The sequence below is a fragment of the Bacillus rossius genome, chromosome 1 (genome assembly GCF_032445375.1).
Source record: "Bacillus rossius redtenbacheri isolate Brsri chromosome 1, Brsri_v3, whole genome shotgun sequence".
Lineage (NCBI taxonomy): Eukaryota > Metazoa > Arthropoda > Insecta > Phasmatodea > Bacillidae > Bacillus > Bacillus rossius.
The window spans coordinates 314,332,537-314,345,724 of NC_086330.1; the positions used below are offsets into that span (position 1 = coordinate 314,332,537).

Sequence of the window (13,188 nt, forward strand, 5' to 3'; positions counted from 1 at the left end):
TTCATTTAATATCTGGAGACTAAGTTCCTCGGCCACGCGGCCTGAACCCCCTCTCTACCGAACCCTGAGCAGGATGCAGTACAGCAGCATTGTCAGGAACTAGTCGACCAGACCACGACAATATAGCTGCCATATATGCACTACAATAGACTGATTACTGTTCAGGCAAAGCAGATTACTTCATGATTACATGTTATTGTTGTGCCATAATAGTTAGATGCCGAAACATTGGCTGATGTGTAGTGTTTACTTCGTCGAAACAGTTTGAACTTAATTTTTTTTTATTAAAGTGACTGTTTTTAACGACCAGTTTTCTAGCTCATACTACCTACAATCTTCTGACACTATCAAGCACCATTTCCACAATGTTTTGGGCCAAACCATATGTCTTTGGTGACGTTAAATATTGACTTTAATCACGTCACAGAATATCGTTTCCTAATAACTCTTAACTCTATGAGGCAAAGAGTAAAGATTGAAAAAAAGAAAAAAAAAGAAAAAAAAGACAACCGAACCATAATACACGCGCCAAGAAGTATTTCTGATCACTGGCGCCCGCGTTTATGTGAGTTCAGTTAGGTTTTGATTTTAAAAAATAGGTTGTCTATGTGTCGATCATAGAGAGTTTAGTTCAATAATTATCGTTTTTCGTGGTTTATTTATTACAGACGAGTATTTTGGTTCATTGTTTCAATATATAATTTTTTTTGAGGTTATGGCACGTTCTTTGTTTTGATTTCACGAAACTTCGAAATGGAGTTGTCAGAAGAAAATCTGAACACTTTATCAGGGTACCTGCGCCACACATTAAATCCGGACGTTAATGTTCGGAAACCTGGTAAGTGTACATATTAATTATGTTTTAATATACTGTTTTACTGATAATTATTCAGTCATATTTAGTACACGAAGCTGCTAACTCAAGAGGTTCACTATGTAATTACATAGTATAGCTATATGGTAATGCTGTAATAGCATGTTAAATTTATCGTAATATTCATTATTCAAAATAGTTACAATGTATTAGAAATGTTCGTTAGTTCCGTTCTACAGTGACGTAGAAATAGGGAATTGTGAAGTTTGGAGTCTCTTCTGAAACACTAAAAAGTTGAAAATTATTTTCTTGAGCAGATATAAGGTTCGTAATATTTTATTTAAAAGGGTGTTTTTCAATTCTAACTGGATTCTTTAAAAAAAAAAAAAAAGGTTGAGGTTTAAGAAAACTACGGAAATAGTTGATACAGTTAACTGAAGTATATGTATATAAATAGTTACCGTCATAAGCTTTTACATAATACAAACCTATCACAGTGGCCTGGCTAAAACAGACTTTAATGTAACATCATTCCTTTGTTATCGCGGTAGATGTAGCCTTTGAAAAATTAATGCTGCTGGAGTTTGTAATGTTTAATAATAAGGGGAAAAAATAGTATTTACACTATAAAATCCATAGTATAATTGAAAGTTCAAAATTAAATTCGGAAATAAAAAAGCATATCGGAATTTTAGCAATAACACAGTATTACGCAAGAGAAAGTTGGAGCAAACTGTACTTAATACCGGTACTAATGCCAGGCTTGTGTAGATGCTAATAGATTGGAGGTTTTAGCTAGTCAGAATGAATCGCGTGAAGTCAACTGTTATGCATATGACTTGCGTTGTGGTTGTAAAATGTTGATTGTATCCGGGCCTTTAAGACTCTGTTTTGTATGTTATGTTGATTCTTTTCATTTTATTGTCATTACTATTATTTTAGGGCTATTTCTGTAAATTTTGTCACAAATATTTTCAGCAAATATTCACTAATTGTAATAAATCTAACCCTCACTTAGCACGACTAATTCGTTCCTAAAAATGCTCGTGTTATTCGGAATCACATATTCTGAAGCATTAGTTTCCATAAATAGCAAGGCTAATGTATTTAATGTGTTCCAAAATTGTGCACGATTATACTTAACGTAATATAAATGCGTTTAATAACACTCAACTATAAATATGTCACACCATAACTTTATATGCCTCTTATCACACTTTTTATGACAAATATGACACTGAATAATGGGAGATACGTGGTTATTTACTTTGTCAGTCGGCTGGCTGACCTGCCCGCCTGGGCGTGACCTTCAACTCACGTAGCGTACTTTTCCAAACCATCCTTTACTGACTGAAACCGATATTACTGTCGGGATAACTATAATTTAATTTTTGAAAAATTAAAATGCTTATTCGCGTATCACCACCTGGTTCACACCAATCCTGTCAAGCCAATTTTTTTTCATTGCAACATTCACTAACAACCTTTTCCACATAAATCTGTTCATTTCTGTTCTGGTATCTATTGTCAAATATATTCGGGTCATTCTCATTGAAAGGGATTATTTTCAAGCTAAAAATTTGTTAAACTAAATTTATTTTAAAATTCATGAATAGAGTCCCGGAAATTTCGCGGATTCATCTGGCATCAGGATAGAATTCAAAGTTATGGGTGTGCTCGACCCATGTTTACTTTCCCATTGGTTGATTTCTTAGCGAGAACATTTTTAACCTTGATATTTGGCACTACCTGATTCGCTTACTTCTCTCCTAGCTGGACATCGTTGGCTCATGGTCGTAAAGGGGCGTGTCCAAACAACTGCGGTCCAATCATGAACACGGTGCGATAGTGTGGAGGTTTGCATTCTAGCTTGCGACTAAATGAATCCGCGAAATTTCCGTGACTATTCATGAAATATATTTATAAATGATCACATCATATTTCTCACATTAATAAAGCAAATGATCAAGATGACTCTATTAAATTAATTAAGTAAAAAAGTATTTAAAAATTGAACTGTCCACGGAGGAGAAATCAGTGTCCACGGAGGAGATTTTTAAGAAAACTTGTGGTCAAGACTAATACAATGGCAGAGGAAAAAAAACATTTATTTGTGCAAGAAGAAACATTTAATTAATACTTAACTTAAGGACTGTAGACTAAAATTTAGAAAGGCAAAATATTTTAATTAAACTGCCTTCTTACATACCAATCATATCAGTTTTTAACTTTCCACGTTGAAAACTTCAAAGATTAACAAATAGGCCTATCCCCTAACATACATTATCATAATGGGATGCATCATCATTGAATACATACTGATCCCGATTATTTACGTACAATTGGGTAACTTAAAATACTCTTAATATCACTTCTCTCTACAACAGCTATGTCGTCAGCATCTGGAAAAACAAATTTATATCTGCCAGATTTCCTCATGAATCTAACTGTAAATTCATTTAACCACTTGTCTTCAGAAACTATTACACTTCTTGTATTTGTCAATACTTCTTTGAATTTGCCTATTTTTTTCGTTCATACATTTCATTTCTTTCAGCATCTTCTTCCTCTGTTTCTTTGCCCTTTTTCTACCACTTTCAACCCTGCTAGTGTTCTTACTCTTAATGTTTTCAGTACCTGGACTGTTCTTAAGTTCTGAAATATTTGTACATTGTGGAACATTTTCTTCTGCAAACTCTTCTGAAATTGTTCTCTTTTCTTTTGCTTGGAGATATTTTCTTGCTTTTTCTTTCCATACTTTTCTGGTAGCTCTTTGTTCTCTGCTATTCATTTCAGTGATGTTTTTTATTTTACCACTTTCCTTTCCTTCTGCTTTTCTTTAGCGTGCAGTTCTGGACAGTCTCGTATTTTTGTCTTGCCTTTCTCATACTTAATTTCTTCTGCTCCTGTCTTTTTTTGATTTTATCAGAACCAGGTTGTTTATTTTTTAAATTGTCCATTTTTCCTGTAAACAACTACAAATAATGTAAAATGTACATTATGGCTTTATTTTTAGTTTCAAAGCTACAAAACAACCTTACAAATAGCTGCATGATATTCTGAGTTAGGCACCGTAGAACAGTAACTTGAATCAGGTGGACACACGCGAGACATTAATTTATATATATTAGTTTTTGTGTTGAAGGAACTGAACATTGAAAACAAAGTTGCGGAATGTTTTGAGAGAAAAAATTGTCTACAAATTGACCATGTTTTACAGTAACATTTATATCTTGTAATTTTTTTTTTACACAAATTGTACTTAAGGCTGCATTGCAGCTAGTGAAAGTGAGACAATCTTGAGATCTCCTCCCAATGCATTTTTATGGTGAGGAGACCTCAAGATTTTCTCTCTTCGGCTCTCCAATCCAGCCTAATTCTGGCTGGCTTTAAAATCAAACAGAATGAGTTTTTTTTAAATACAGTATTTGTGAGAAGATCTAGGTGCATTACAAATTCACAACAAAATGTATTCCTTTTTTAAAAATAAACTGATACCCCCTCGCTTACAAGAATGTGTTGATTGACATGTTAATGTGTTAATGTTATTAATCAAAACAAATGCTACAAAAAAGTTTAATTTTTTTGTTGAATAATAGGCTTTTGTTTATTTTTGTCTCTTCCGTGGACAATGTGTTCCTCTCCGTGGACAGCAAGTGTCCACGGAGGAGATGTCCACGGAGGATACAAAAAGTCATAAATTTTTTTTCTTAGCTGTTAATTTTAAGGTTAGAAAAATTAGTAAACAGTTGGTAATATTCAACCTAAAAATAACTTGCCAAGTGAAGACATCTATGAAAAATATCCTTTTCTTTTCGTATTACAGTGGTCACGGAGGAGACACATTCATCTCAACACAAAACATTCATCAAACTTTACTGAATGATCTTCACACAATGGTCACATTTACTATTCAAACAGCAGTGATATCACAAAATGGTTACTTTGACATTCAATTTTCCTTAAAACGAAAGATATTGTAGCACTAGAGTGGTAATTTTTTTTAACTTTAAGTTGTGTCCACGGAGGAGATGCGCAGTCTGAAGGACAAAATGTAAACAATTTTAAGAAATGTTCTGCTTCATTGATCATTGATGCTTTTGAGTAGAATTCATAACAGTAATGTCTAATTAATTTTAACAACAATACATTTATTATTTTAAATTAAAATATACTTGAAACAACAGAAAATGTTAACTAAAATGTCTTGGGTGACAGTCCACGGAGGTAGCCATAGCTATACTGTGAACCAGTTATCTATCATAAATTAAATTTAAATTTTTTTTTGGCTGGACATAGAAATGTCACTCTAATTTTACTTGTTATATTAAGTTAATACCAATATGTAGAAAACATTTTATTAATTTTTAAATGTTAAGGGACGTCAAATAATCCCTGTCAATGAGAATGACCCATTCCCGTTAGTACAAACAACATATAAAAACTTTTGGTAGAGTCCTTATTTCGTACGATTGTGTGCACAGTTGACTTGCTTAAAACTGAAGTGCGACCAACATAAGCGTGTCCTTCATGATAATCTGCGCCCTGTAATACTTCTAGTTTTGTCTCAACTACTTGAACACGATGCATTATAAGTGATCAAGCACGTACAGTTACCGGTTGCTGAATGGGCAGATGTTGAATTTTTTTGAGTGAATTCCCTGCCACTGGCTAGACTGAGTTCACAGCCCGGTCTGTGGCCAGGCGACAACGGTACGGTACGGCGGCATACACGCGGACATAAAAAACATTTGATCCTTTACACTCCATAGCTGCAATTTAAGTTGCCACAGCTGATGTTTGTACAACAGCCGATAGCGTAGATAGACCTGCACACGATTCTCTTCCCCCTCTTGTTTGGCTAAATGTATCCCACAGCAGATGTTCACAGAAGTTGAAACAGACTTTGTGGCGTCATGCTCGGCTTTTTTTTTGCCTGCTGAGATTTCGAGCTAACTGAAGTTTACAGACGTGCTATTTCAATTTGAGACTGGGGCAGTAAAATTGACATTGCGCTAAATGAATTCGCACAATCTGAAGCCATGCTAAGTGAGGGATAGGTGTATGTGTAATGGGTGCTAAAAGTCGTGCCAGTGTTAGTAACATACAACTCATTACATGTTTTACCTTAGTGAATATTTGTTAAAAATATTTGTGACAACAACAAATGCAAGGGAGGCAGCTTGTTTTATTAAAATTTACAGAAATCAAAGTTGCTTATGTGACAGAGCCTTAAGAGGCCACTCCAGTGTTTCAGGGGCACTACGCAACCCGCATTAACCTAATAAGACTCAATGCTATTTTCATTTTGCTTATAACTTATTAACTAATATAGATTTCGAAATGATGCTTGCTTGATATGCAAGACAACGATGCTCTTATCAAAGCCCCTTTCTTCAAAAACGTGCATAAATTATGGTTCAAACCTAGACAATACACTTATGCATATTAGTAAAGATTAGATTAAAACCATAATTTATGCACTTTTTTGAAGAAAGGGGCTTTGATAAGAGCATTGTTGTCTTGCATATCAAGCAAGCATCATTTCGAAATCTATGTAAGTTAATTAGTTATAAGCAAAATGAAAATAGCATTGAATCTTATGAAGTTAACGCGGGTTGCGTAGTGACCCTGAAACACTGGAGTGGCCTCTTAAGAACAAAAAAGATCTTAAAATCAGGAACAGTTATCAGTATCAATGTAGCTGCGAGTAGGTCAGAATGAATACATACCGTATATGCTTCAACATTCAAAATGGTACAGGTTTATGACAATTTTGACATATTAACTTTATATCCTTAAAAAATGATTTTTTGTAGTTTTAGTTATTGCAATTTTGTGAAGTCTTCTTTCGTTAAAAATACTTCTAAAAACACAATTTTTGTATTAGTAGGAATTTAAAAAAAACAAGCTTTTTGAAACTTTGAATTTTTTTATAATGATTTTATTGTACTTTTTTTTTTTTTTTTTAATATGGCTAACAGGACCCAACCAAACTTCATGTTCATTTAACTGGGATAACTCGTTAAATACCTTACCTAGGCTTCCAGAAGGCTCTTTCACAGGGGTGGCTTCAGGGCTGGCATAGGGCTTGGATGATTGCCCTGTCACATTGTTCACCCCTGTTTATTATATAATGATGAACATCAATTATTCCAATTTTAATAAGATAAAGAAAATGTCTTAAAAATTAGCAAAACCATAGCCAAATAAAAGTTGCAGATTGGCTTAAAACTGTTTATTTTTCTAAATTTCCCAGAGAGGAGACCCAGAAACCCTTCTTTTTAATTATGTGGTATCACTAAAATTCACTCTGTAACTATTATTGAAACCACAAGAAGTCTCACTATTATAAATTGTGCATTGACAACAAAATGAAGATACCCTCAACACTCATTACTATAGCCAATCAATGTTTCATACATTTGAAAGAATGACCAAGCACTCCTTTTACACATCACTTTTTAAGTCACTTTTTTAAAATCAATATACTAAATGTAGCTATTTTGTGAAGTATTATTAAAAAAAACTCTCTAAATTTTTAGAATTAATTGAATTCATTTAGGTTTCAGCAGATTATTTTTTTTACATGTGTTACTGTTGAGTCCTTATGAAGCACATCTGAAGGACTTGATATAATAGGCCTACTGCCTGCTGATAACCCAGACTGTTGCAGCTTTCTCTTACAGGGGTATGGAGAACGAAACACTCATGGAAAGTTTCACACTTTTTTTTTAAATTTATTTTTATATATTACTACTATACTAAGAGAAAGAAGAGCTGCTATTAATTGTTTGTTTTTGGTAAATAGTTAGGTAGGTACAAGTTGATTGGAGATATTTTTCTTGGGCTTGGGCTTTCAAGCATTTAGAAATAGCTACCAACAATGCTAGACTATATTAAGACAATCATTGCTAGTGCTTTGTTCAGATGGGCTAAATGTAATCAAAATAACATTGGCTCATGAATAAAAACCTAAAATCTTAGTACAATAAGTGATGTCTGGAAGGTTTGAGATTGTGATGATGTTGCCACTACCGTGTTACGGGTCAGGGTTGGGACTTTGCCCATGTGGTATCACTGCAAAGACCTGATCTGCTGTTGGCGTTGGGCACACATGCGGGTTCTGGGTTCCCCAGGTGTTCCACACACCTTAATTTAAATTAAACATGGGGTGCTGTCATAACTTAGAAACACACAACTTAGAAACATGCAACTTAGAAACACATAACTTAGAATTTTCTAAGTTATGACTTTCTACGTTATGACGTTTCTAAGTTGTGTGGTTCTGCGTTGCGTGTTTCTAAGTTACGTGTTTCTAAGTTATGATCATTCTAAGTTGTGTTTCTAACTTGTGATAGTTCTAAGTTGTGACTTTCTACGTTACGACGTTTCTAAGTTGTGTGGTTCTGCGTTGCGTGTTTCTAAGTTACGTGTTTCTAAGTTATGATCGTTCTAAGTTGTGTGTTTCTAACTTGTGATAGTTCTAAGTTGTGACTTTCTACGTTACGACGTTTCTAAGTTGTGTGGTTCTGCGTTGCGTGTTTCTACGTTACGTGTTTCTAAGTTATGACAGTTCTAAGTTGTGTGTTTCTAACTTGTGATAGTTCTAAGTTGTGACTTTCTACGTTATGAAGTTTCTAAGTTGTGTGGTTCTGCGTTGCGTGTTTCTAAGTTACGTGTTTCTAAGTTATGACAGTTCTAAGTTGTGTGTTTCTAACTTGTGATAGTTCTAAGTTGTGACTTTCTACGTTATGAAGTTTCTAAGTTGTGTGGTTCTGCGTTGTGTGTTTCTAAGTTACGTGTTTCTAAGTTATGACAGTTCTAAGTTGTGTGTTTCTAACTTGTGATAGTTCTAAGTTGTGACTTTCTACGTTATGACGTTTCTAAGTTGTGTGGATCTTGAATTGTTAACATTCGGTTGTGTGTTTGTGGCGAAGGTTTTCATACGGTCTTTCATGCAGTCCCTACATAGTTCTCACTCTGCCCGCTAGATGGAGATGAATACCTAACCATCTTTACCACGAGTGCTTTCTATTGGTTACTTTAAACACTAAATTTTATAAACTTTTTTTTATTAACAATGGCATTTCCACACAGTACGTACATTAAACAAAGAACATTTGTGAGAAATAAATATTATATATTATTAATTGTAGAATAGTCAAAAAATGAGCTTATCTCCAATTGAAACACAAAGTTGAACTATGATATAAAAAAATATCCTAAATTATTTGAAGCGCAATCTAACAAAAAATTACTTCTACTGAATTAAAAAATAAAGTTAACATCCAATTACCAATATGATGGAAATAACGGCCATTAAATGAGCTAGTAATGCCTAATACTTGATGGGTAGTTTTGATTGCATGGTTTTAAAACTGGGAACAATACGATTGGTTTATTCTTTGTAATAGTGAACACCAAATAACTCTTCGTGTTTTGATACTGCGTAATTAAAACAAGTATTTTGAATTTATATGTTATTTCCTTTAATTGTTAAAACTCCGCTTTGTTGGTCATTTGTGAAACGGAAAAATTCATTCACAGTCCAATGTTCAATAATAATGTATGTTCGCTGAAGTATTACGTGTAATAAAATGCATTAATGACTACGGCTAGTCGACGTCTTATAGAAAATGTATAATCATCCCATACAACACAGAAAGTTAGCCAATAGATTCACAATGAAACATTTTGTTAAGTTTTCGTTATGTGCGATTCACAGTTAAGTAGTATTATTTTAGTTTAAAAATTGGTCTAATAAATACATACTTAGCAGACTTACGGGTCTATCTTTTGACAAAAGTTTGAAATCAAAATATTTCATATGTTTTTTTTTTTTGTATATGTAAATTTACTATTTACTGCAGAGCTTTATAATCATGCAAATTTATAATATATACTTGATAGTTCAATGGTTTCATTACACGTTACAAGATATTACTTCAACCATTTGTTATTTGTAAGTAAATCATCTAGAGTTTGTGTTGTAGGCCAATGGAAATGAGAAAGAAAAAATCTTAGCGACATAGTTTTGTACCCTTCAAACGGATTGTCGAATAGAGTTTGATCGTGTATTGGATTATCAAGAAAACAATGCCAAAAACACGTACAAAGTTTATGAGTTGTGTTTCGAAATTATATTCGATACTGCTGTAGCGACCAGCCATCCTATCTTATTTTAACTCAATAACGTTCATTGTTTAAGAGAGTCTTTATTTTAAGAACTAATTTTATAACCGTAAATTAATTATACTGTTCCTGTGCTTACTTTTACTATCCATAATTTATTTGTGTTAACGCTTAATAGGCCCCTTCTTCAGAATTCTATTTTAAAACGATTTCTCTAGACTCATCAAAAATTAAAAACTTTGTTTTAAATTTTATATGAAAAAATTAGGCTGAAAACAAATTTAAGTATTTTTTTTTTTTCGTAACCCTGAATATATTTCTTGGTGGACTGATTCATACTGCTATATTTTTTAAGTGTACTTGGATTTGGTTGCCAAAATAATTAGTGTAACTTCTGCAGTCACAAACATTGTGTCGTTATTTTTACCAGTTACTAAATTCCATTAAATTAAATGAATAAGGAAAGTAGCATTTTAACAAATATTTTAATGTTGGTTAACTTGAATATTTTAACATTAAAAGAGAACAAAATTACATAAAAATTTCTTGGACTAACAAATTTCTGAATTCTTGCAACTAGTAAGGTCTGGCGAGTCGAAAACATAATTTAGAGTTGTTATTGTTGTTAAAGTTGGATTCTACCCGACTTTGACGTATTACTTTTACAGAAAAATAACAGATCTAATATTGTTTCATAACTCAGGTAGAATTTGATGCTTAGAGTGAAATTTGAATACTAGATTCCAATTTTACCTAGAAACTAAAAGATTCAAATAAAAAAATTAAAATAAATTACAAAAATTATGAATTCTTTTTTCATTCTCTTTTCTTCAGACAACTATTTATAAGTATAACTTATATTAAGACGTATTTGAAACCAGTCACATGAAAAAAAAATATTAGTGTCAATTAATTCAATTACGGTATTTGAACTTCGGGAAGACAAAAAATCCACAGCTGTCTTTACACTTCCAAGCCTATTAGGTGACTGATCTCCTCCGCAACAAGCAGAATGTCTTTATGTTCAAATACTATTTCTATTATTTAACTTTTCAATCTCACTGCACATGTCATAAAAATATACAGAATGCTGGTATGTAAATCTTCATACAATTAAAAACAATTAATGACAATTATTCTCATATGATGAAATTATTTCATAACATTTAATGCAAATAATTATTTTTATAAATGTTTGCCAACTTATGGTATATACATAAAGAGTAATTTTAAATATTTTAAGGTAGCAAAAAAATTTTAACGTCATTGTTTTCTTGTCCTATATTTAATTGAATACAGAAATATACATTTAACAAAAAAAAATCAGATTTAGTTGTTGCTTAAAGAAGGCAACACAAGTATTATGTGATGTAACATCATTAAAAAAAATTGCAAAAGTTCTAACCAAGAAGACACAATTTTCTGTTTATACAAATCAATAATTTATAAACGCCATATTTGTACTTATAATTGGATTCACTTACAACATACAAAAGTGCGTGCATTTTATTAGATTTAAAGGCGTAAAATGCATACGCCGTCCATTTCACACTTCTTTTATTCGTCATGACGGGTGAGCGCCACTTAATGTTTACAAATACAAATAGGCTTAGTTATTCTTTTATTGTATTGAATTAAACCTTACATATGTAAGAAATTAATTCCTCTTTCGCTAGACGTGATTTTAACTTTATCGTTGGAAGCCTCCGATTTGATTTACTTCGCGGGCAAATTACTTTAAATGTTGTGAGACACACTGTGCTTAGTTTTCGTTTGGCGAAAACAAGGCTTTGAAAATAACGGTTTGTGGTAATGTTTTGTTCAGAAAACATTTGTATTAAAAATTGTGTTTATGTTTTAATATTGTAGTAAGAAGCCACATCGAATATTCTTTTATCAAATATCCGTCTGATAGTTTTACTTTTCTTTTTGGGTATTTCTTCTTCAATATCTTCATTTTTTAACGAGGATGCTTTGATATCTGTATTTATAAATGGACGTAACTGACCTATTTCTAAGCATCGCTTTGTTTTTAAGTGGGTTCTTAAGCCAGTGATATAACGTTGACTGATTTTCAAAAATTGAGAACACATTAGGCCTTCAGATGTATTTAATAATGCCATTAACCTTTAACATTACTGTCACCAAAATTCTTCTGATGTGGTTTTGAAAGAGCCATACTTTACTAGTACCCGCAATTAAAAATAATAGATTAGGTTTTGTACATGAATTAATGTAATACACCTTACGTGAATAGATAATAAAATAGTTCTAAAAAGTTACCACAATTCAATGGGATTATCTTGAATCAAGGTAAAGGCAGAAATTATTTAAATGAGCGAAAAAAAAAATATACTTTACTAACACACGACGGATTGTTCGTGAAACCACCCATGTTTTTTGCGCGAATCAAATGCCAACTGGCGAGTGAGACGGCGGCGCGGCGGCGCGGCTATGTCCGAGTGCATGCGAGATGCAGAGCGACGGAGCAGCAACGTCGCGCTAGGCGATTCAAAGAGCGGCAAATTTGACTGAATTTTGCGCGATTTGTCAACAAATTCACGATATGGATCCACAAGCCAGTGAGGGATCCCCCAGGCCTTCAGATGATGCTGGATCCCGCGGGATTACGGGATTCCTCTTAGCTGTATTGCAATCCCTAGTCTCAGTGCCTTGCTCCTGTCAAGCTTATACGCCTATAGCGTTACAGTCTTTCATTGACATGTACCTTATTAAGTAATGCGATTGTAGTCTCGTCTTTATTTGCTATCAGCCACGCACACGGAGCTCAGAAGGGAGACGCTAGCCATCAGTGTGTACCTAAATACGTTTTGCTAACTAATCAAACCATCTATCTTTACAATAAATATATTTTTAAGTTTCTCTACTTTTAAGAGCAATGCATATATTTTAAACCATGTTTTGCTATGCATGTTTTATCAATTCTGACTATTACCACATTTCTACAGCTATAATTAAATAAATTTAAATAAAAACTAAATATAAGAAATTGTTCGAATTTTACATTCAGTTTGATATCAGTTATCTGTAGGGACCGGAAAAATTCGCGGTTTCAATTGCCTTTAGGATAGACTGCACATTCCCCTGTACGCTCGGACAAATAATGCAAGTTCATTGGCTGCTGACTTGTAAGTCGTCTCAGCTGGTTTGTCTGTGATTCGATCCTTCTTTGGTTGAGGGTTTATAATTGGTTGATATTTGTCCAGATGAACAATAAG

The 13,188-nt window shown here is 33.1% G+C and overlaps 1 protein-coding gene across 1 annotated transcript in view; it reads left to right on the forward strand.

Annotated features, from left to right (window-relative positions):
• The first annotated feature begins 384 nt into the window (after nt 1–384).
• Nucleotides 385–13,188, forward strand: part of LOC134527920 (exportin-2) — a 107,837-nt gene continuing 95,033 nt past the window's right edge. The window contains exon 1 of the mRNA XM_063360956.1: nt 385–838. Coding sequence (XP_063217026.1) covers nt 754–838 — 85 coding nt within the window. The 5' untranslated portion in view covers nt 385–753. The remainder of the gene's footprint in view (nt 839–13,188) is intronic.